Source organism: Pristiophorus japonicus, chromosome 17, assembly GCF_044704955.1.
Source record: "Pristiophorus japonicus isolate sPriJap1 chromosome 17, sPriJap1.hap1, whole genome shotgun sequence".
Taxonomy (NCBI): Eukaryota; Metazoa; Chordata; class Chondrichthyes; family Pristiophoridae; genus Pristiophorus; species Pristiophorus japonicus.
Window position 1 is genome coordinate 63,566,856 of NC_091993.1, and position 21,699 is coordinate 63,588,554.

A 21,699-nucleotide genomic window follows, 5' to 3' on the forward strand; every position below is an offset into this window, starting at 1 on the left:
ATTAAAGCGTATGTTTTCGAGCCACAGCTGGTCAAGAGATGGGCTCTTCTCTTGTCTGCCTTATAGTCGCCTAACCAGTCTTTGGTTACAAAGCTTTGCTGGATCCTTTCTATAAAGTCCTCCCAATTGTCTCCCGCATTGTACTTTTCATCTGATCCGTTGTTCGCCATTCTGTGGATTCTGTAATCCCGTAACTCGTCGCCACTGTCCTGTCCCCTTAGTACAGATTCACACGAGGCATGTAGTGAAGTCAAGGTCACTCTGGACCTGCACCTTTATTTCACAGCTCTGGAATGCTGCACTTGCCTGAGACCTCTCCTTATGTACCTGTCTCTTGCAAGTGCACCCCTGGTGGTAAGGTATGCTGGTGGTTACAGGTCATATCTTATTACAGTCATGTATAGCATGTTAGGATACAGTTATATATAATAATGTAAGATACATGACAGTGGCCATCCCATTCCCCTCACCGCCCTTGCTATTCTCTACCCTCCCTTATATCTTCCATATCCCGTATCGAATTTCTCATAATGCAATGATCAGAATTTCTCATACTGCCAGTTGTGCATCTGAAATAATCAAACCTTTGGGTGTAATTCCACATTAATGCCTATCTCCCACCATTCATTCTTCCCTAATTACTTAATTACCTATTCAATTTCGTTATTATCCTGCAACATCTGCACTGTGTGTTTTTGTGAAGATCTAGTTCTGTGGATTATTGAGCAAGCTGAGGGATAAAGGTGGCATATAATGTTCGATATATGGTATTGGTTGGATTGCCTTTTCTCCCAACGGCAATTTCACTTTGCGGGAGTGTTGCATTATGATGACGAACCGATACCAGAGTTTTTCCCCCTTTCTTTATACTTCCTCTCTCGGATCATACAAAGAACGATGTTCGCGTGATGGGCATTCAGTCGTTCTTACCATCATGCTGACTGCCATGATTGTCACGCAATATTTTCATAAGAAATAGGAACAGGAGTATGCCATTTCATCCCTCGAGCTTGCTCCGCCATTTAATAAGATCATGGCTGATCTGATCATGGACTCGGCTCCAATTTCCCTGCCCGCTCCCCATAATCCTTTATTCCCTTATTCGCTCAAAAATCTGTCTGTATCCGTCTTAAATATATTCAATGTCCCGGCTTCCACAGCTCTCTGGGGCAGCGAATTCCACAGATTTACAACCCTCTGAGAGAAGAAATTCCTCCTCATCTCAGTTTTAAATGGGCGGCAACTTATTCTGAGACTATGCCCCCGAGTTTTAGTTTCCCCTATGAATGGAAACATCCTCTGTTGAGCCCTCATTACCTTATATGTTTCAATAAGATCATCTCTCATTCTTCTGAACTCCAATGAGTATAGGCCCAACCTACTCAACTTATCCTCACAAATCAACCCCCTCATCTCCGGAATCAACCTAATGAACCTTCTCTGAACAGCCTCCAGTGCAAGTATATCCCTCCTTAAATACGGAGACCAAAACTGCACGCAGTACTCCAGATGTGGCCTCATCAATACCGTGTACAGTTGTAGAAGGACTTCTCTGCTTTTATACTCCATCCCCCTTGCAATAAAGGCCAACATTCCATTTGCCTTCCTGATTACTTGCTGTATCTGCATACTAACTTTTTGTGTTTTATGCATAATACCCAGGTCCCTCGGTACTGCAGCACTTTACAATTTTTCTCCATTTAAATTATAACTTGCTTTTCTATTTTTTCTGCCAAAGTGGATGACCTCACATTTTCCCACATTATACTCCATCTGCCAAATTTTTGTCCACTCACTTAGCCTGTCATATCCCTTTGCAGATTTTTTGTGTCTTCTTCACAATTTGCTTTCTCACCCATTTTTGTATCATCAGCTACATTACACTCAGTCCCTTCATCCAAGTCATTAATATAGATTGTAAATAGTTGAGGTCCCAGCACCGATCCCTGCGGCACCCCACTAGTTAAATGCCTTTGCCTTTATACACTTTGTTCGTTCTTTCCTTCTCCCATAATTCCAAGCCCATTTTGTAGCTTGGGGAATCATCGTCCACTGTAAATCCACAGGCTGGAATGGTGTGGTTGCCTCTGAGTCAGAAGGTTGCGGGTTCAAGACCCACTCCAGAGACTCTAGGCTGACACTCCAGTGCAGTGCTGAGGGAGTGCTGCACTGTCAGATGCCAGCTTTCGAATGAGACGTTAAACTGAGATCACGTCTGCTCTCTCAGGTGTACGTAAAAGATCCCATGGCACTATTTTGAAGACGAGCAGGGGAGTTATCCCTGATATCCTGGCCAATATTTATTCCTCAAACAACATCACTAAAAAACAGATGATCTGGTCATTATCATGTTGCTGTTTGTGGGAGCTTGTTGTGCACAAATCCGCTGCCACGTTTCCTACGTTACAACAGTGACTACACTTCAAAAAGTACTTCATTGGCTGTAAAGCGCGTTGGGCCATCTGGTGGTTATGAAAAGCACTATATAAATGCAAGTCTTTCTTTATATTACCTTACCGCGTCACACTTACAGATCCATGTCGTCCTTTTCAGAGTACAACACTCCGTGTCTGGTGCAATCCAAGAGTCATCGTTCTTAATGAGGCTGCACTATAGCTCTCATCTTGTTTGTGTATCGGGCCTTCATCATATTTTTAAATCACTCCTATTGATTCTACCTGGTACGCTTTCCAAGGTTGACTCCCATTCTTTGCGCCAATATCCCCAGTCTGATATCCTTGTCTCCGCCCTCATCTCGGGGGGCCCAAAATGCCATTTCCATCTGGTGCGTCATCATATAGTCTGTATCCATGGTTCCTTTGAACCATTTTCTCAGTTCTTGGACCTTCCCTAGCTCCCGCACTAATTCCGCCGTAGACAGTGATGTATTGTGATGCTCTCTCAGGTTGTCACCCTATTGTTGGTTCTTTGTTGTCAATAACCCTTCTAGTTGTCTCCTCATAACCTCATCATGTTCCCACATGCTCGCTATACTTGCCATGGCTCCTATCCCTAGCCACCTGTCTACCCTTGCTTTCTTGGTGCAAATGGCATGTTGGCCTTCATAGCGAGGGGATTTGAGTATAGGAGCAGGGAGGTGTTACTACAGTTGTACAGGGCCTTGGTGAGGCCACACCTGGAGTATTGTATACAGTTTTGGTCTCCTAACTTGAGGAAGGACATTCTTGCTATTGAAGGAGTGCAGCGAAGGTTCACCAGACTGATTCCCGGGATGGCGGGACTGACATATCAAGAAAGACTGGATCAACTGGGCTTGTATTCACTGGAGTTCAGAAGAATGAGAGGGGACCTCATAGAAATGTTTAAAATTCTGACGGGTTTATTCAGTTTAGATGCTGGAAGAATGTTCCAGAACCAGTGGTCACAGTCTAAGGATAAGGGGTAAGCCATTTAGGACCGAGATGAGGAGAAACTTCTTCACCCAGAGAGTGGTGAACCTGTGGAATTCTCTACCACAGAAAGTTGTTGAGGCTAATTCACTAAATATATTCAAGAAGGAGTTAGATGTCGTCCTTACTACTCGGGAGATCAAGGGGTATGGCGAGAAAGCAGGAATGGGGTACTGAAGTTGCATGTTCAGCCATGAACTTATTGAATGGCGGTGCAGGCTCGAAAGGCCGAATGGCTTACTCCTGCACCTATTTTCTATGTTTCTACCCTTGCTTTCTTGGTGATTTCAGTTGATTCTCCTTATTTTCTGCATCCTTCTCAGCCCTTGATTCCTGGTTCCTATTCTTTACTAATTCTCCAATTGTTTCATCTATAATCAAGCTCATGTTTAACACAACCGGTACAATCTCAAAGCGCACGTCTTTATATGATTCCCAGGAATCAATCAAGTGAATCTTTGTTGCACTGTCTCTATGTCCTTCCTTCGACAAGGAGACCAAAACTGTGCAGGATATGCCAGGTGTGGTCTCACCAAAGCCCTGTACAAATGTAGCAAGACTTCCTTACTCCTGTACTATAATCCCCTGCAATAAAGGCCAACATGTCATTAGCCTTCCTAATTGCTTGCTGTACCTACATGCTAACTCTCTATGTTTCCTATACGAGTACACCTAAATCTCTCTGGTTTCTCACATTTAAAAAGTATTGATCTAGAAATTCAATTAGGCCCAAAACCAAGTGGTAGCTCCGCCGGGCAAGATTTGCTCGTGCCTGTTTAAAAAGCGTGGGCAGCACGTTATTTTGGTGCTGCCTGCTGATTTTAATGATTTTCACGCACATCCCAGTGATGAATGAGCTGCTTCAGGATGTGCGCTCAGCAGGAGTCTCTGGAGTGAGGCTACATTCTCTTAAGGTAAGGCTGTCATTTTAGAAAACAGTCTTGAATCCTTAAAGATGATCTACCTTCTGAAAAAATATTCAAAATCATTCAAAAATAGGCAGTCTCTAGTCCTTAAAGCACAACTGCCTTCTGGAAAAAAACATTAAAAATCATTCCAAATTAGGCAGTCTTCAGCTTTTAAAGCTGAATTGCCGCCTTCACGTAAGAACTGGTAAAAGTGATTCAGCGCTAATATAAATGGTTCAACAGGCCAGGGATGGGGCCCACAGCACTCGAGCTTTGTGTAGGGGGTCAACACTGCAAGAGAGGTCCTCTACCCACCGGGGCCAGGAGGCCCCCCAGTAAGAAGGATGTGGGGCCAGATCGCCGAGGCTGTCACTGCTAGCATTGTCTCCCCAGGTCCTGGCTTTAGTGCCCAAGGTAGTTTCATGACCTCAGACCAGTGGTCAAGGTCAGTAAATACATCTCCAAAAGCCGTCTCCTACCAACTGCTCCACTAGCCTCACACACTGCTCAATGCACGACCACCCCTCGATCACTCATCCTACCAACACTCTTTACCAAACAAAAGGCATTCCTCACATTCCTAGTTTCATCTCACCCCCTTGGAGGAGACGGTGTTGCCCATTGTTTCCTCTGGTTTTGTTTGGCCCTGCACGACTCCTTTAAGGGGCTGTTTAGGCCATTGAAAATACTGCGCATGCGCGGTTTATGTGTTGAAAGGCCGGCTGCGTGGGTTTCCTGGAGCGTTGGCGCAACTTACAGGAAACATTGGTGCTGGCCATTCTTGGCAGGACATGGCTGAGCCCTTGGCCAGCGGCGGGGCTGAAAGGATACAAGATGCTGGTATCCTCATACGTTATCCTCCTCCTCACATCCCACTTCCCCCCACAATCTCTTCTGATGTACAAGCTGCACACGGTGTAAGCATGCACCTCTTGTTTTCCCGCCCTCCCTCACCACAACTCCACCCTTGTGCCTTCCTCATTTCATACACCCAAGAATTGCAGCCTGCCCAGCCAGTGGTTGACCAAGAAGAAGGAGAGGAAAGTGACGAAGAAGAAGAAACACTGTCACTCGATTTGACACTCCCAGCCACCAGCTCCTCGAGGTCGTCCAGCAAGGCCATTTGCAGTGTCCCCGCTGAAAGTCAGCAGCCATGCTGCAGCCACTGGCGTAGCACTGTGTGATATCACTAGTATAGACAAAGACACACACAGTCACTAAGAGAATGCACAAGGGTAATTAGTTAATTTTTTGATATTATGGATGCATATATGGATAAAGTTGGATTGGAAAGTTTGCTTTGTGGTGGCTTTTATTTCAGCATCGTACCCAAGAGGACATTGTGATGGTCAGTAACAGAGGGAAGCTCAGGTGTGGGACAAATGTTGAAATGGGGATCGGGGTTGTGGTCACTAGTACCGCAGGCGGATGATTCGATTCTGGATATCCCGGCCACAAAGGAGCTGTCTGGGTTGCCTCTTTCCTTACGCTTCTTCCTCTTTTTGCGAGCAGCATATAAAATTCTGATGGGATTGGACAGGTTAGATGCAGGAAGAATGTTCCCGATGTTGGAGAAGTCCAGAACCAGGGGTCACAGTCTAAGGATAAGGGGTAAGCCATATAGTACCGAGATGAGGAGAAACTTCTTCACTCAGAGAATTGTGAACCTGTGGAATTCTCTACCACAGAAAGTTGTTGAGTCCAGTTCGTTGGATAGATTCAAAAGGGAGTTAGATGTGGCCCTTACTGCTAAAGAGATCAGGGGGTATGGAGAGAAGGTAGGAGTGGGGTACTGATGTTGCATGATCAGCCATGATGATATTGAATGACAGTACAGGCTTGAAGGGCCGAATGGCCTGCTCCTGCACCTATTTTTTTTCTATATCCGCTTTGCTGCCTCCGCTTCCTCTCCATGTGATGCTGCAGACCAAGGGGGACTGCAACTAGAGCCCCTGGGACTGGGAGCAAGTGATATTCTCAGAGGCCTTCCTTTAACATCCAAAACCTTGCAAGCATCCAGCAGCATTCCATGCACACTCAAATAAAATCTAAACACAACACTCCTAAAGCTGAAATTGAAACTTACCTGAAAGATGTGTGTATCCCTTTAAGAAGTGCTGACACTATCTCTACAACTGCTGCACACATACTCTTCCGTGCATTCTTAGGAGAGGGCGAGAGTGTGGGATGGAGTGCGATGACATCCAAAATCTCAATCGTGCGTCAATTCCGGCGTTGCATGCTAATTGATGTCACGATCTGCACATTTACATTGGAGAGGCGAGCATAGGCAACGCCAGCGCTGCCGACCTCTCCAAAATGGTGGCCGCCATATCCCGCGCCGGAAGCGAGGTGGTTGCCATTTTTTGAAGAAAACAGGCCTTAGTGCCAGCGGTACAAGGATTGAATTTCATGACCATCCTGTTTTTCTATTTTTTCTCCCAAAGTGAATAACCTCACATTTCCCCACATTATACTCCCTCTGCCACCTTACTGCCCACTCACTTAACCTGTCCATATCCCTTTGCAGACTCTTTGTGTCCTTCTCACAGCTTACTGTCCCACCTAGCTTTGTATCATCGACAAACTTGGATACATTATTCTCGCTTCCTTCATCTAAGTCATTAATATAAGTTGTAAATAGCTGAAGCCCAAGCACTGATCTTTGCAGCACCCCACTAGTTACAGCTTGCCAAACTAAAAATGACCCGTTTATTCCTACTTTCTGTTTTCTGTCCGTTAACCAATCCCTTATCCATGTTAATATATTACCTCCAACTCCAGGAGCCCTAATCTTGTGAAACAACATTTTATGTGGCACCTTATCGAATGCCTTTTGGAAATCCAAATATACTACATCCACTGGTTCCCCTTTATCTACCCTGGTAGTTACATACTCTCATAAATTTGTCATAGAAACATAGAAAATAGGTGCAGGAGCAGACCATTCAGCCCTTCTAGCCTGCACCGCCATTCAATGAGTTCATGGCTGAACATGAAACTTCAATACCCCCTTCCTGCTTTCTCGCCATACCCCTTGATCCCCCGAGTAGTAAGGACTTCATCTAACTCCCTTTTGAATATATTTAGTGAATTGGCCTCAACTACTTTCCGTGGTAGAGAATTCCACAGGTTCACCATTCTCTGGGTGAAGAAGTTCCTCCTCATCTCGGTCCTAAATGGCTTACCCCTTATCCTTAGACTGTGACCCCTGGTTCTGGACTTCCCCAACATTGGGAACATTCTTCCTGCATCCAACCTGTCCAAACCCGTCAGAATTTTAAACGTTTCTATGAGGTCCCCTCTCACTCTTCTGAACTCCAGTGAATACAAGCCCAGTTGATCCAGTCTTTCTTGATAGGTCAGTCCCACCATCCCGGGAATCAGTCTGGTGAATCTTCGCTGCACTCCCTCAATAGCAAGAACGTCCTTCCTCAAGTTAGGAGACCAAAACTGTACACAATACTCCAGGTGTGGCCTCACCAAGGCCCTATACAACTGTAGCAACACCTCCCTGCCCCTGTAGTCAAATCCCCTCGCTATGAAGGCCAACATGCCATTTGCTTTCTTAACCGTCTGCTGTACCTGCATGCCGACCTTCACTGACTGATGTACTATGACACCCAGGTCTCGCTGCACCTTCCCCCTTCCTAATCTGTCACCATTCAGATAATAGTCTGTCTCTCTGTTTTTACCACCAAAGTGGATAACCTCACATTTATCCACATTATACTTCATCTGCCACGCATTTGCCCACTCACCTAACCTATCCAAGTCACTCTGCAGCCTAATAGCATCCTCCTCGCAGCTCACACTGCCACCCAACTTAGTGTCATCCGCAAATTTGGAGATACTACATTTAATCCCCTCGTCTAAATCATTAATGTACAATGTAAACAGCTGGGGCCCCAGCACAGAACCTTGCGGTACCCCACTAGTCACTGCCTGCCATTCTGAAAAGTACCCATTTACTTCTACTCTTTACTTCCTGTCTGACAACCAGTTCTCAATCCACGTCAGCACACTACCCCCAATCCCATGTGCTTTAACTTTGCACATTAATCTCCTGTGTGGGACCTTGTCGAAAGCCTTCTGAAAGTCCAAATATACCACATCAACTGGTTCTCCTTTGTCCACTTTACTAGAAACATCCTCAAAAAATTCCAGAAGATTTGTCAAGCATGATCTCCCTTTCACAAATCCATGCTGACTTGGACCTATCATGTCACCATTTTCCAAATGCGCTGCTATGACATCCTTAATAATTGATTCCATCATTTTACCCACTACTGAGGTCAGGCTGACCGGTCTATAATTCCCTGCTTTCTCTCTCCCTCCTTTTTTAAAAAGTGGGGTTACATTGGCTACCCTCCACTCGATAGGAACTGATCCAGAGTCAATGGAATGTTGGAAAATGACTGTCAATGCATCCGCTATTTCCAAGGCCACCTCCTTAAGTACTCTGGGATGCAGTCCATCAGGCCCTGGGGATTTATCGGCCTTCAATCCCATCAATTTCCCCAACACAATTTCCCGACTAATAAAGATTTCCCTCAGTTCCTCCTCCCTACTAGACCCTCTGACCCCTTTTATATCCGGAAGGTTGTTTGTGTCCTCCTTAGTGAATACTGAACCAAAGTACTTGTTCAATTGGTCTGCCATTTCTTTGTTCCCCGTTATGACTTTCCCTGATTCTGACTGCAGGGGACCTACGTTTGTCTTTACTAACCTTTTTCTCTTTACATACCTATAGAAACTTTTGCAATCCGCCTTAATGTTCCCTGCAAGCTTCTTCTCGTACTCCATTTTCCCTGCCCTAATCAAACCCTTTGTCCTCCTCTGCTGAGTTCTAAATTTCTCCCAGTCCCCAGGTTCGCTGCTATTTCTGGCCAATTTGTATGCCATTTCCTTGGCTTTAATATTATCCCTGATTTCCCTAGATAGCCACGGTTGAGCCACCTTCACTTTTTTATTTTTACGCCAGACAGGAATGTACAATTGTTGTCATTCATCCATGCGGTCTCTAAATGTCTGCCATTGCCCATCCACAGTCAACCCCTTAAGTATCATTCGCCAATCTATCTTAGCCAATCTATCATACACTATTTCCCTTTCATAAAACCATGTTGATTCTGCTAATCATATTAAGATGATCTAAATGCCCTGTTTTCACTTCCTTAATAATGGATTCCCGCATTTTCCCGATGAATTATGTCAGGCTAACCGGTCTATAGTTCCCTGTTTTCCCTCTCCTTCCTTTCTTGAATAGCGCGGTTACATTTGCTACCTTCTAATCCACTTGGATATTTCAGAATCTATGGAATTTTGTAAGATCACAACCAATGCGTCCACTATCTCTGCAGCCAACTCTTTTAGAACCCTAGGATGTAGGCGTCAGGTCCAGGGGATTTGTCGGCTTTTAGTCCCATTAGTTTCCCATTTCTCTACTGATATTAATTACTTTAAGTTCCTCTCATTAGCCCCTTGACTCCCCAATATTTTATGGTATGCTTTTTGTATCTTCTACTGTGAAGGCAGATACAAAATATTTGTTTAAAGTGTAAGGGGTGGTTTGCAGGGGGTCAGCTTTCCCTTCTGACCTTATATGAGCGGTTCCGAATCGCTCCCACACCCTTGGTTCTAGACACTGGAATTATGAAGGGACTGTGACAGACTTGGACAGACAATCGGTTTCCAGGTAGGAAGCAGGTATGGCTTTATTGTGTTTAAAAAGAAGTAAAAGGCACACCTTTAATAACACACACAGAATAGTAATACCAATACACACTGAGGGGTACAACACATTGAATAAAATGTCAAATTACAGCCTGTGGGGAAAAGCTTTAACTCTAAATGGGGTAAAGAGGAGAATGCAGATACATTTACACAAGTTATCCCAGCCTCCCCCCCTCCCAATTCCCCTAACTAAGTTATAGCTCTGGGGGTTCAGGGGCTATGCTCACCAATCCCTTTAGACAGTTGCCGGTGAATCGCGGTTTCGGGGTTCGCTGCACTTGGCCTTCTAGGCGAGCCGTACCACGGACGGAGGAGAGGACTTCGGACTGCGTAGTCTTCGGTTGGGGTGCGTCCGTTGATGCGCTAAATAGCGTTTTGGATGTATGGGGTAAATACCCACTTTCTTTGGTTAGGAATAGTTTGAATTATGTCAGGCTAACCGGTCTATACTGCCCTGTTTTCTTTCTCCCTCCTTTCTTGAATAGCGCGGTTACATTTGCTACCTTCCAATCCACTTGGACATTTCAGAATCTATGGAATTTTAGAAGATCACAACCAATGCGTCCACTATCTCTGCAGCCAACTCTTTTAGAACCCTAGGATATAGGCGTCAGGTCCAGGGGATTTGTCGGCTTTTAGTCCCATTAGTTTCCCATTTCTCTACTGATATTAATTACTTTAAGTTCCTCACCCTCATTAGCCCCTTGACTCCCCAATATTTTATGGTATGCTTTTTGTATCTTCTACTGTGAAGGCAGATACAAAATATTTGTTTAAAGTCTCTGCCATTTCCTTATTCCCCATTATAATCTCTCCTGTCTCAGTCACTGAGGGAACAAAGCTTACTTTTGATACTCTTCCTTTTTACATACTTGTGGAAGCTCTGACAATCTGGGTTTATATGTTTAATAGTTTACTCTCATTTTATTTTCTCCCTTTTTATCAATGTTTTGGGTCATCCTTTCCTGGTTTCCAAAGCTCTCTCAATTCTCAGGCTTACTGTTCTTTGCAACTTTATAAGCTTTTTTTAACCTAACTTAAAACAAAAGCAACATACTGCAGATACATAATCAACATCTGGAGAGAGAAACAGAGCTAACATTTCAGTTCAGTGACCTTTTGTCAGATGCATTATTACCGTTAAACTCTCTGGGCTAGAATTTCCCATCCGACCACCAGCACCCGATCGCTGCCCAAAAGACCGCTCAGACTGGGAAGATTATCGCCGGTGAAAACTTCGCTCCAAAAACTAAAAATATCCGCCGAGCGAAAAACATGGGCCTTGCCCCCCTGCCGCCCCCCGCCCCCCCCCCCCCATTCTGGGCGAAAAGGTGCAATTTAGGGTCGATTGGGCGGTTCCTCAGTAAAATGGGTGATAAATTTTTAAAAATCAATAAAATTTACCCCGAGGCTGCCGGTCGGGCCTAGCAGCAGAAAAACAATAAAAATAATTTGTCAAAAAACATCACCTAAAAAAATCAAAAAACATTCCCAAGACACTTTTAAACTAAATCACCACACCAGATTTTTAAACAATTCGTTAAAACCAATCCCTAACCTTTTTCTTGGAGAGCGACTGCCCAGCTCCGCTGATCCTCGTGGGTGTTTTTTAAAATTCAGCTATGGGTTACCGCTGAGCCAAATATCGCGCCAGGGCGATGGTGCACGCCGCTCCCCAGCTACCTCGAAACCGCCGGCATAACTCAGTTAGGGAATTTCTCGCTCACCTGATTACCGCCCACAACAGCCAATATCGCCCAGAAACCGGGCATTAAGCAATTGCAAATTTCAGCCCTCTGTCCCTTCCTGACACACTCTGCTTATCTTTACCCAAACGCTACACTGCTCTATTGCCTTGACCTTTCTCTTTAGATTTCTAAATTTCCCCTCATCTGACCCCTCCCCTTTTAGTTTAAAGCCCTATCTACAGCCCTAATTATTCAGTTCGCCAGGGCACTGGTTCCAGCCCGGTTTAAGTGGAGCCCATCCTGACGGAACAGCGCTCTCTTTCCCCAGTACTGGTGCCAGTGCCCCATGAATCGAAACCCCTTCCTCCCACACCACTCTTTGAGCCACACATTTAACTCTCTGATCTAGTGTAAAACACTAGTTAGCTCACAGCTCGAGTACTGCGTGCAGTTCTGGTCACCACATTACAGGAAAGATGTGATTGCACTGGAGAGAGGGTACAGAGGAGATTTATGAGGATGTTGCCTAGACTGGAGAATTTTAGCTATGAGAAAAGATTGGATAGGCTGGATTTGTTTTCTTTGGAACAGTGGAGGCTCTGGAACTTATTGCCTGAAAGGGTGGTAGAGGCAGAAACTCTCACCACATTTAAAAAGTACTTGGATGTGCACCTGAAGTGCCGTAACCTACAGGGCTACAGACCAAGAGCTGGAAAGTGGGATTAGGCTGGACAGCTCTTTGTCGGCCAGCGCGCACACAATGGGCTGAAATGGCCTCCTTCCGCGCAGTAAATTTCTATGATTCTATCTGCTTGCCCCATGCCAATTTGCGCATGGCTCGGGTACTAATCCAGAGATTATTATCTTTGAGATTCTGTTTATTAATTTAGACCCTAGCTCCTCAAATTTCCTCAGCCGAACTTCATTCTTAGTTCTACCTATGTCATTGGTTTCTATGTGGACCACGACAACTGGATCCTCCCCCTCCTACTCCAAGTTCTGCTTCAGCCGCGGGAAGATATGCTTAACCATGGCACAGGGCAGGCAACACAGCCTTTGGGACTCCCGGTCGCGGCTGCAGAGAACGGTATCTATCCCTCTGACTATACTGTCCCTTACCACATGCCTTTTTACTCCCCCCATTTGAATCGCCTCCTGTACCACGGTGCTGTGCTCAGTTTGTCCAACCTCCCTGCAGTCCTTGTTCTCATCCATACAGGCAGCAAGTACCTGTTGGTCAAGGGCTTCGGCTCCTCCATCACTACATCCTGGGTCCTCGTACCTGCCTCACTTGCAGTCACACCTTCTTGTCCCTGACCGGTGACTAACTCTAAAGTACTACTTAACTTAAGGGGTGTTACTGCCTCCTGGAATATGTTGTCCTTTATTGCAAGGGGTTTGGAGTATAAGAGTAAGGAAGTCTTGCTACAATTGTACAGGGCCCTGGTGAGACCACCGTTTTGGTCCCCTTATCTAAGGAAAGATATACAGTACAGCGTCGAGAATCCGGAGTTCCGGAATCCGTTCTGTTCCGAACTCCGGACACCGGGATGATCCATGGCGGGACTAACTGGAATCCAGAAAATGTTCCGGAATCCGGACCCCCACCTCGGGCACCGCCGACCTCTCCCCTGCCGACCTCTTACCCGCCTCAGGCTGACCCCGCTCTCCCCTCCCCTCCCCTCCCCTCTCTAGGCCCAGGCGTTTCCGGACTCGGACGATGGAAAGATGTTCCAAAGTCCGGAAATACACGAAACTGGGCTCGGCTGTTTCCGGATTCGGGAGGTCATAAAGGCTTCTGGAATCTCGACGCTGTACCTGTACTTGTCTTGGAGAGGTTGCAATGAAGGTTCACTAGATTGATTCCTGGGTTGAGAGGGCTGTCCTATGATGAGAGATTGTGTAGAATGGGCCTATACTCTGGAGTTTAGGTAATCTCATTGAAACGTACAAGATTCTGAAGGGGATTGACAGGGTAGATGCTGAGAAGTTGTTTCCCTGGCTAGTGTGTCTAGAACTAGGGGGCACAGTCTCAGGATAAGGGGTCGCCCATTTAAGACCAAGATGAGGAGGAATTTCTTAACTCAGAGGGTTGTGAATCTTTGGAATTCTCTGACCCAGAAGGTTGTGGATGCTGAGTCTCTGAATATATTCAAGGCTAAGAGAGATAGATTTTTGGAGTCTGGGGGAATCAAGCGATATGGAAATCGGGCGGGAAAGTGGAATTGAGGTTGATGATCTTATTGAATTGCGGAACAGGCTCGAGGGGTTGTCGGGCCTACTCCTGCTTCTATTTCTTATGTTCTTAAAGTGTCCAGGTAACTCTCCCCCTCCCTGATGCATCGCAACGTCTGCAGCTCGTAATCCAGCTCAACAACTCTGAGCCGAAGTTACTCGAGCTGCAGACACTTACTACAGATGTGGTTGCTCGGGATCACGATGCTCTCCACCGACTCCCACATGCTGCAATTACAGCACACCACCTGCCCAGCCATCTCTAACCTTGTGTTATTTAATTAGTTAAAGTTCTTATTCAATCGATTATTTTTAGTTTTATTAATTAGTTAATCTAGTTTAAGTTATTAATTTAATAAAGTAATAGCATTTATTTTTTCCCCAGCTCTAAATTTAACCACTGCCCTAACTCAGAGAACAAACTTACCAACCAATCACCTACCTACTGTGATGTCACTCCTTGATTTTTTTTTGACTTCACCGAATATACTCCAGTGACCCTGGGCCTCCCCACCTCCCCCATTTACCCGGTCCGCTCCTCCCAGTGAACCTGGGCCCATACTGCTACCTGCCGTGTGGGACCGAGGGTGATTGGATATACTGTCTGCGCTGCTGCTAACTATGGATGATGGGGATTGCCTTCAACTGTCGGCGCCGGGAATTGAGGGTGCTGATGGGAGGACTGGGTCATCTTCGTCACTGTCACCGTCACCGTCACTACTGGATTGGTCCTCAAGTGCCGAAGGACAAGCCTGCCACGCTAATCCTTAATTCTTCATTTTTTTCTTTTCCTCCTTCTATGTCTTTCCTCCCTCAATTTCTTTACTATGTATTGGGCTATACCAACGTTACTAACCTTACTAGCTGAGCAACTCGCCCCATCTGAAACAACCTTGCCCATACCCTTCACGAGGGTCCTCCTTTATTACCTTTATCCATTTTTACAGTTGCTTTGTGTTCGGCCCTCTCCTTCTCGGACTCGGCCTTTATTGGAGGTGATCAGTCTCCAATCCTCCCTTACAACAGCCTCCCCTTTCTATGACATCTATAGAGGTTGAGGACTGTATAACGGATACACAGGTTATCCGGCCACTGTCACGTTAAAACATCATACAACTTGGTGTGTGCTCTACTCACTAACACATTGAATACTACTCCCACGTGTATGTGTTCTTTACCCTGTGTCCTGCGGGGTAATTTTTACCATGGCTCATTGACGGGGAAGTAGTATACCTCCTGTCCCAGGGCTGCTTTGGATGGAGTCCCTGGTGGTTCCGGTTTTATTACAGTCCCGAGTCGACTGTCCCCAGTTTTCTAAAAGCCAAAAGTTCAGGTCGGACCTGGCTCGCCAAATGTCGTTTTTTAAAAAGTGCATTCGTTTGAAGTCGGTCGGTGGTTCTGGTTACAACACTTTTATTCTTGCTGCAGCACACACAGTAGTTACACAGACAGAGTACAATTAAACGGGTAGGTATGTGTTCTTTACATTGTACCACCTATTGTTAATGGATATAAGGTATTTATACGTTTCCAACGTGGGTGTTGTGGAAAGTCCTTTCTGTCCCCTATTGGTCCCTTTTTATTGCAGCAGGACCTTATATGGTTCTCCTCCTTTCGTGGTTTTCCTTCATACCTGGTCTTGTCTACCCGTAACTTCACTTACTTGGGTTCCACTGTGCTCCCACACTTAACTATTATCGCTATCAAAACTAACCCTGTTGCTATGTGAACCTTCAACTCGTCTCTCTCTCGTTCTCTTTTCCCCGTCCTCTCCCACTCCATGTATTGACAGTGTGTGTGTTTGTTCTAGGTGGGAGAGAGGTGATTCACAGCTACCCAATGCAGCCAGTGTACCCACCCAGCATGCCTCCTGGCCCCTACGCCGCGTACCCAACAGCTCCAGCCTACAGCGCCGCAAGTAAGTTCTGCTTCCTAATACTCGCAATGAGATAACGCTCACCAAGACTGTGACTGAGACGGGAGCTGGCATTTTATAGTCTCGGTGATGGGCAGAGTTTCACTGTGGCTGTCTCCCTGCATTGGTACAATACATAACCTTCACTGCATTTTTAATCCTGTGGGAGTCAAGGGTTATGGGGAGCAGGCAGGGAAGTGGAGCTGAATCAATGATCAGATCAGCCATGATCTTATTGAATGGCGGAGCAGGCTCGAGGGGCCAAATGGCCTACTCCTGCTCCTAATTTTTATTTTATGATGAGCAGAATGTAGTCGTGAGTGATTCACGGGGTGGAACATTCGACATTTTGAGTTATGCTAATGAGCGCTGTGACAGTTTGCGTTTCGCCAGGATTGCCCAAACTCATATATTTTTAACTTAAACATTTTGGTAATGTTTGAAACGACTTGGTTGACTCCCAAGATGCACAGAGTGTTGTTCCCAGTATTGGGTCAGCACTGCGGACCTGCTCTCAGATAGAGTGAGAGTATACAATGGTACGGGCATTATGTACAACCTCACACATTTTATGTCCTTCGAGAAAATGCTTCTTTGCAACACTTGAAGGGACCAGGTGTCTTTCAGTTCCATTCACACTGCTGGAAACTCCTGCTCACACATCAAAGGGCAGACATTGACCTCGGGGCTAGACCTAGGACTGACAACTCAGAAGACAGAGCTCCTTACCTCAGAGGTTTAATGGAGGCAGTTCTCAGAACTCCCTTTCTCTCACTCTCTCAGACACGGTGGGGGAGCTGTGTTCAGAAAGTTCTCTTCATTTGTGTGACATTGACCCCCGTGGAACCACCCCCCCCCCCCGTGTGATGTTGACCCACTGTGCGATCCCTGTATGATGTTGACCCTCTGTGTGTTGCTGACCCCGTGTGACCACCTGTGTAATGTTGACCCTCTGTGTAACCCCCTGTGTGATGCTGACCCCATGTGACCCCTATGCGATCCCTGTGTGATGCTGACCCCGTGTGACCCCTGTTTGATGCTGACTTCCTGTGTGATGTTGACTCTCTGTGTGACCCCTTGTGTGATATTGACCCCCCCGTGTGATGTTGACCCTCTGTGTGACCCCTGTGTGATGTTGACCCTCTGTGTGACCTCTGTGTGATGCTGACCCCTTGTGATGTTGACCCTCTGTGTGACCCCCTGTGCGACCCCTGTGTGATGCTGACCCCTTGTGTGACCCCGTGCAACCCCTGTGTGATGTTGACCCTCTCTGTGACCCCCTGTGCGACCCCTGTATGATGTTGACCCCCCCTGTGCAATCCCTCTGCGGTGCTGACCTCCTGTGTGATGTTGACCCTCTGTGTGACCCCGTGTGTTGCTGACCCCGTGTGACCTGTGTGATGCTGAGCCCCTGTGTGATGCTGAGCCCCTGTGTGATGCTGAGCACCTGTGTGACCCACTGTGCGACGGGGAATGTTACCGAGGTGGATGAAGTTCTTCCCCTTGATTTATTTTTACTTTTGCTTTGTCTCTTATCCCCTTCGTCGACTGAGAAGACTGATATAAAATAGTATCTTCCATTTGTCTGCCATTTTCTGATTTCCAAATACAGTATCACCTGCATCTGTCTTTAAGGGGCCCACTTTTTCCTCAGCCACCCTATTTCTCTTAATATACTTGTAAAAACCTTTAGGGGCTGAAATTGTGTCGCGCCCCCTTTGGGGCGGTAACAGCTGTGGGGCGGGAGTTTCTGTGCCAGGCCCAAAGGTCCTGCCCTGTGACCTAAATTCATGTTACCGCCCCCGAGATCAAAGGGCAGTGCCAATCTGCTGACTCTGCGGGGGGGAAAGGTGTCCCTACCTGGACCACAGGCGGAGAACGGACCCCGCGATTCTACATCCAGCAGGCCACCGTACTCATTAAATGTGGCCCCGGGAGTGGCCTCCAGTCCGGTGCAGCTTCAGGGGCCACTGCCGAATATTCGCTCCGGGGCGAAAACAGGTCGCTGCACACGGTGATGATGTCATCGCTGGCAGAGCGGGTGCTACCGGTGACCGCCTTCGCTAACCTCCCATGGAATTTCGCCGAATGGTTAACGGAGCCGCGCCCGCTCCTCGGGCGCTAACGGGAGGCACTAACGCTCCAAGTTTCTCCCCCTTGTGTTGTCCTTGATATCCCTCGCAAGCTTTTCCTCATATTCCCTTTTTGCCTCTTACCACTTTGTATCCCTTTGCTGTTCTTTCTATCCCCCAGTCCGCGGGATCGCTGCTGTTCTTTGCCTTTGTACAAACCCTTTCTTTTAGTTTTAGACTATCTCCCACTTCCCCTGTTGACCAAGGTAGTTTTATTACACACGTAGAGCTCTTGCCCTTTAGAGGTATGTACTGGTCTTGTCTTCAACCAAATATTTCTTTGAACAACTCCCACGGTCCATCAGTAGTTTAGCCGTGACTAGTTCTGCCCAGTCTATTGTGGTCACTTCCTGCCTCATCCCTCCAAGGTCAGCCTGACCTCAGTTTAAACTCTTGGTTCCTGACTGATCCCTCTCCTTCAAACCTAATATTGGATTCATCACAAACCACCTAACGTTGTAATGATGATGCCGAGGTGAGTTTGGCACTCCCAGGCTGATTCATGTTTAATGCGTGTGAAGGTTTGTGTTAATGTGTGTTTGTCTTTTCAAGGTCCGCGCGAGTTGATTCACAGCTACCCAATGCAGCCAGTGTACCCACCCAGCATGCCTCCTGGCTCCTACGCCGCGTACCCAACAGCTCCAGCCTACAGCGCCGCAAGTAAGTTCTGATTCCTAATACTTGCAATGAGATAACGCTCACCAGGACTGTGACTGAGACGGAACAAACACAGGGTGAGTAACTTATAATGTAGGATAACTTACTTGTCATGGTGATGGCTAAGAAGGGACTGGGCTATCAGAGCAACATTGATGTTTTAGTAGCCAATGTGATTTATTAATGGGGCCTGTTACCGGGGGCTGGGATTCTTCAGAGTCAGCTCCAGATGTCTTCAGTGTCGGGAGTCAGTCTAGACTTGCCGGCATAGATGTGGCAGGGAGTCAGTCTAGACTGCCAGTGTAGACGTGTCTGGGAGTCGATCTAAACGTATCTAAAAATCGGTCTCGATGTGTCTGGGAGCTATACAGATGGTGTATTGTCTACCATACTAAATTTGAGAATAATCTAGCGTGTCTGGCTTGTTTGTTTTCATAGCTGCTCCCCCGTACACCTGATGGTCGCTGGTTTGAAGAGGAACTGCTTCACACTGCCCGTGTAACCCCCATCACCAGTGTCGGCCTGGGGACACACTACCTTATCTAACAGACCAGCTAGCTGGCTTACACATGGTGCATGGTTGCTTCCGATTTCTTGTTTGTGGGAGTTTCATTTTAACATTCAGATTATGTCCTTCATTATTCTTCACCCTTAATAAGCTCAGTTTACTTCCACATCCTTGTCTAAATGCTTTATTTATTGCTGCTATTCCCCTGTATCATTGTGCTGTTCTGATTGAAGTATAATGTACAGAGGAGATATTGGAGGTGTTTTCAATGGGTTCACACAACTCACACAGTCTGTTGTACAATGCCAATTTCTGGTGCAATAATACAAGTACTATTTGAATTAACAAAGTGTTGAGCGATCTGATGAAGGCTGGACTTGATGTGAGCAATGGTGCAACAAAGGTTCGTCGGAAAGAGAATGTGGCTGAATGATTGATGGGAAGGTGATGCTCTCTGCCTGTGTGTGAGAGGGGTGTGTGTGTGTGTGAGAGGGGTTTGTGTGTGTGAGAGGGGTTTGTGTTGGTGTGAGAGAGGGGTTTGTGTTGGTGTGAGAGAGGGGTTTGTGTGTGTGTGAGAGAGAGGGGTGTGTGTGTAAGACCAGGGGTGATGTGTGAGGGGTGTGTGTGTGAGACCAGGGGTGATGTGTGTGTGTGTGTGTGTGCGAGAGACCAGGGATGATGTATGTGTGAGGGGGGTGTGTGTGTGTGTGAGACCAGGGGTGATGTATGTGTGAGGGGTGTGTGTGTGAGACAGGGGTGATGTATGTATGACCAGGGCCTCAGAGGAACACCCCTTTCACCTGATTACTGTTGTGGCCTGTGGTTAATGGAGATATTGTGAGTGATAAAATGAATTTGCAGAAGAGTGTGGGTAGCCCTGGAGTGAGAGAGAGAGCAGTTTGTAGTGAGTGAAGGAACTGCTCTGACTAGCTTTGAGATTTGGTTGGACTGATGATATCTGCAGGCAGGAATGTCATAGAAATTTAGCTGGTCTGATTTTTTTTTGATTAACTCTCGGTAACAAACTGTTCTGTGTCTGATGTTTGTGATGTTTTGTACATTTTTCATGAGTTTCAGAAGAAATATGGAGTAACTCGGTATCTCTTAGTTGAAGATTCCCAATAAAAATGTCAACGTCGTTTGTTATTGAGTCAGAGGAATTGTGTTATTGTTTCTTTTTCTCAGCATTATTCTGAACACAGGAAGTCATTGAGGCAGGCGCAGATCTGTTGTCGCTGGTTTGAGAATATTAACGCTCCCGCCTCTCAAATCCCACTTTCCTTTATTCATTCTCAGGCTGTGGGCGTCACTAACAAGGCCGGCACTTATTGCTTATCCCTAGTTGTCCTGAGAATGTGGTGGTGGGCCACCTTCTTCAACCAATGCAGTCCTTGCTTGCTGAGCCACTTCAGAAGAAAGTTAAGAGTCAACCACATTGCTGTGGGTCTGGAGTCACATATCGGCCAGGCCAGGTAAGGGCGGCAGATTTCCTTCCCTAAAGGGCATCAGTGAACCAACTGGGTTTTTAAGACAATCCGACAGTTTCATGGTCACTTTTACTGATACCAGCTTTTTACTTTCAAATTCTGAAACTGCCGTACCTGTGTTCGTGGCTGTGACTCACCAACCAGGCCGCTTTGGGACAATGGGAAATTCTCCAAGGGTCTGTGTGCAAGTCACACTGTCATGTTCCAGGAACAAGTGTGCCTTACACTGCCACCCCCAGGGGGCAGGGGGCTGCTGCTCGGGGACTATTGGATAGTGAAAATAACCCGAGGGATGCAACTGATCCTAACCCGAGAATATCAAAAGACACATCCAAAGTTTCTAACACCCTCTTCAACAGGAGATCATCTCAGAAAGTGTGGGGAGATCTGTTGGGTTCAATTTATGCGAATGTTGCGATCGGGTTTCGTGCTACATCAGAATCAGCCGACAACTTGCAGTTAGGGACCCTGAAATAAAGCATTTGTTATCGGAGTTGTATCTCCTGGGTGGGGCAATGATGGATGCCCTTCCCCTCTGGGTGTCCGGGACTGCTGTTGTGTGCTGTTCATGGGAAAGCTTTTAAAGATCGCCATCTCGAGATTCCCCCCACCTCAGGATTGATTGCTTCAGTGGTTCCCCTTGGGACTGGGTCCTACAGTAGATCCTCTCGGGATTGGGTCCTACAGTAGATCCTCTCGGGATTGGGTCCTACAGTGAGATCCCCACTCGGGACTGGGTGCTACAGTAGATCCCCGCAGCACTGTTTCCTATAGTGGATCCCCTCAGGACTGGGTCCTACAGTGAGATTCCTCTCTCGGGATTGGGTCCTACAGTGAGATTCCTCCTTCGGGATTGGGTCCTACAGTGAGATTCCTCCCTCTGGATTGGGTCCTACAGTGAGGCCAGCACGATTTTCTTCCAGGGGGTAAGGTGAAGCTAGGAATGGTAGGTGTGCCTCGTGTTTGGTACTGAATGTGGGTAGGCGAGTGATTGGAGCTGTTGTGCAATGAGCAATATGCAAG

General features: G+C 46.6%; 1 protein-coding gene across 4 annotated transcripts in view; it reads left to right on the forward strand.

Moving 5' to 3' along the window:
- shisa4 (shisa family member 4) overlaps positions 1 to 20,345 on the forward strand; it is a 112,502-nt gene extending 92,157 nt beyond the window's left edge. For 2 of the 4 annotated variants that reach the window (XM_070859371.1, XM_070859370.1), the window contains 3 exons: positions 15,788 to 15,895; positions 18,577 to 18,684; positions 19,120 to 20,345. In XM_070859371.1, the coding sequence (XP_070715472.1) occupies positions 15,788 to 15,895; positions 18,577 to 18,684; positions 19,120 to 19,183 (280 nt within the window). In that variant the 3' untranslated portion in view covers positions 19,184 to 20,345. Of the gene's footprint in view, positions 1 to 15,787; positions 15,896 to 18,576; positions 18,759 to 19,119 lie in introns of all 4 variants that reach the window. The other 2 variants (XR_011587518.1, XM_070859372.1) reach the window with 2 other exon arrangements.
- Positions 20,346 to 21,699: the final 1,354 nt, after the last annotated feature.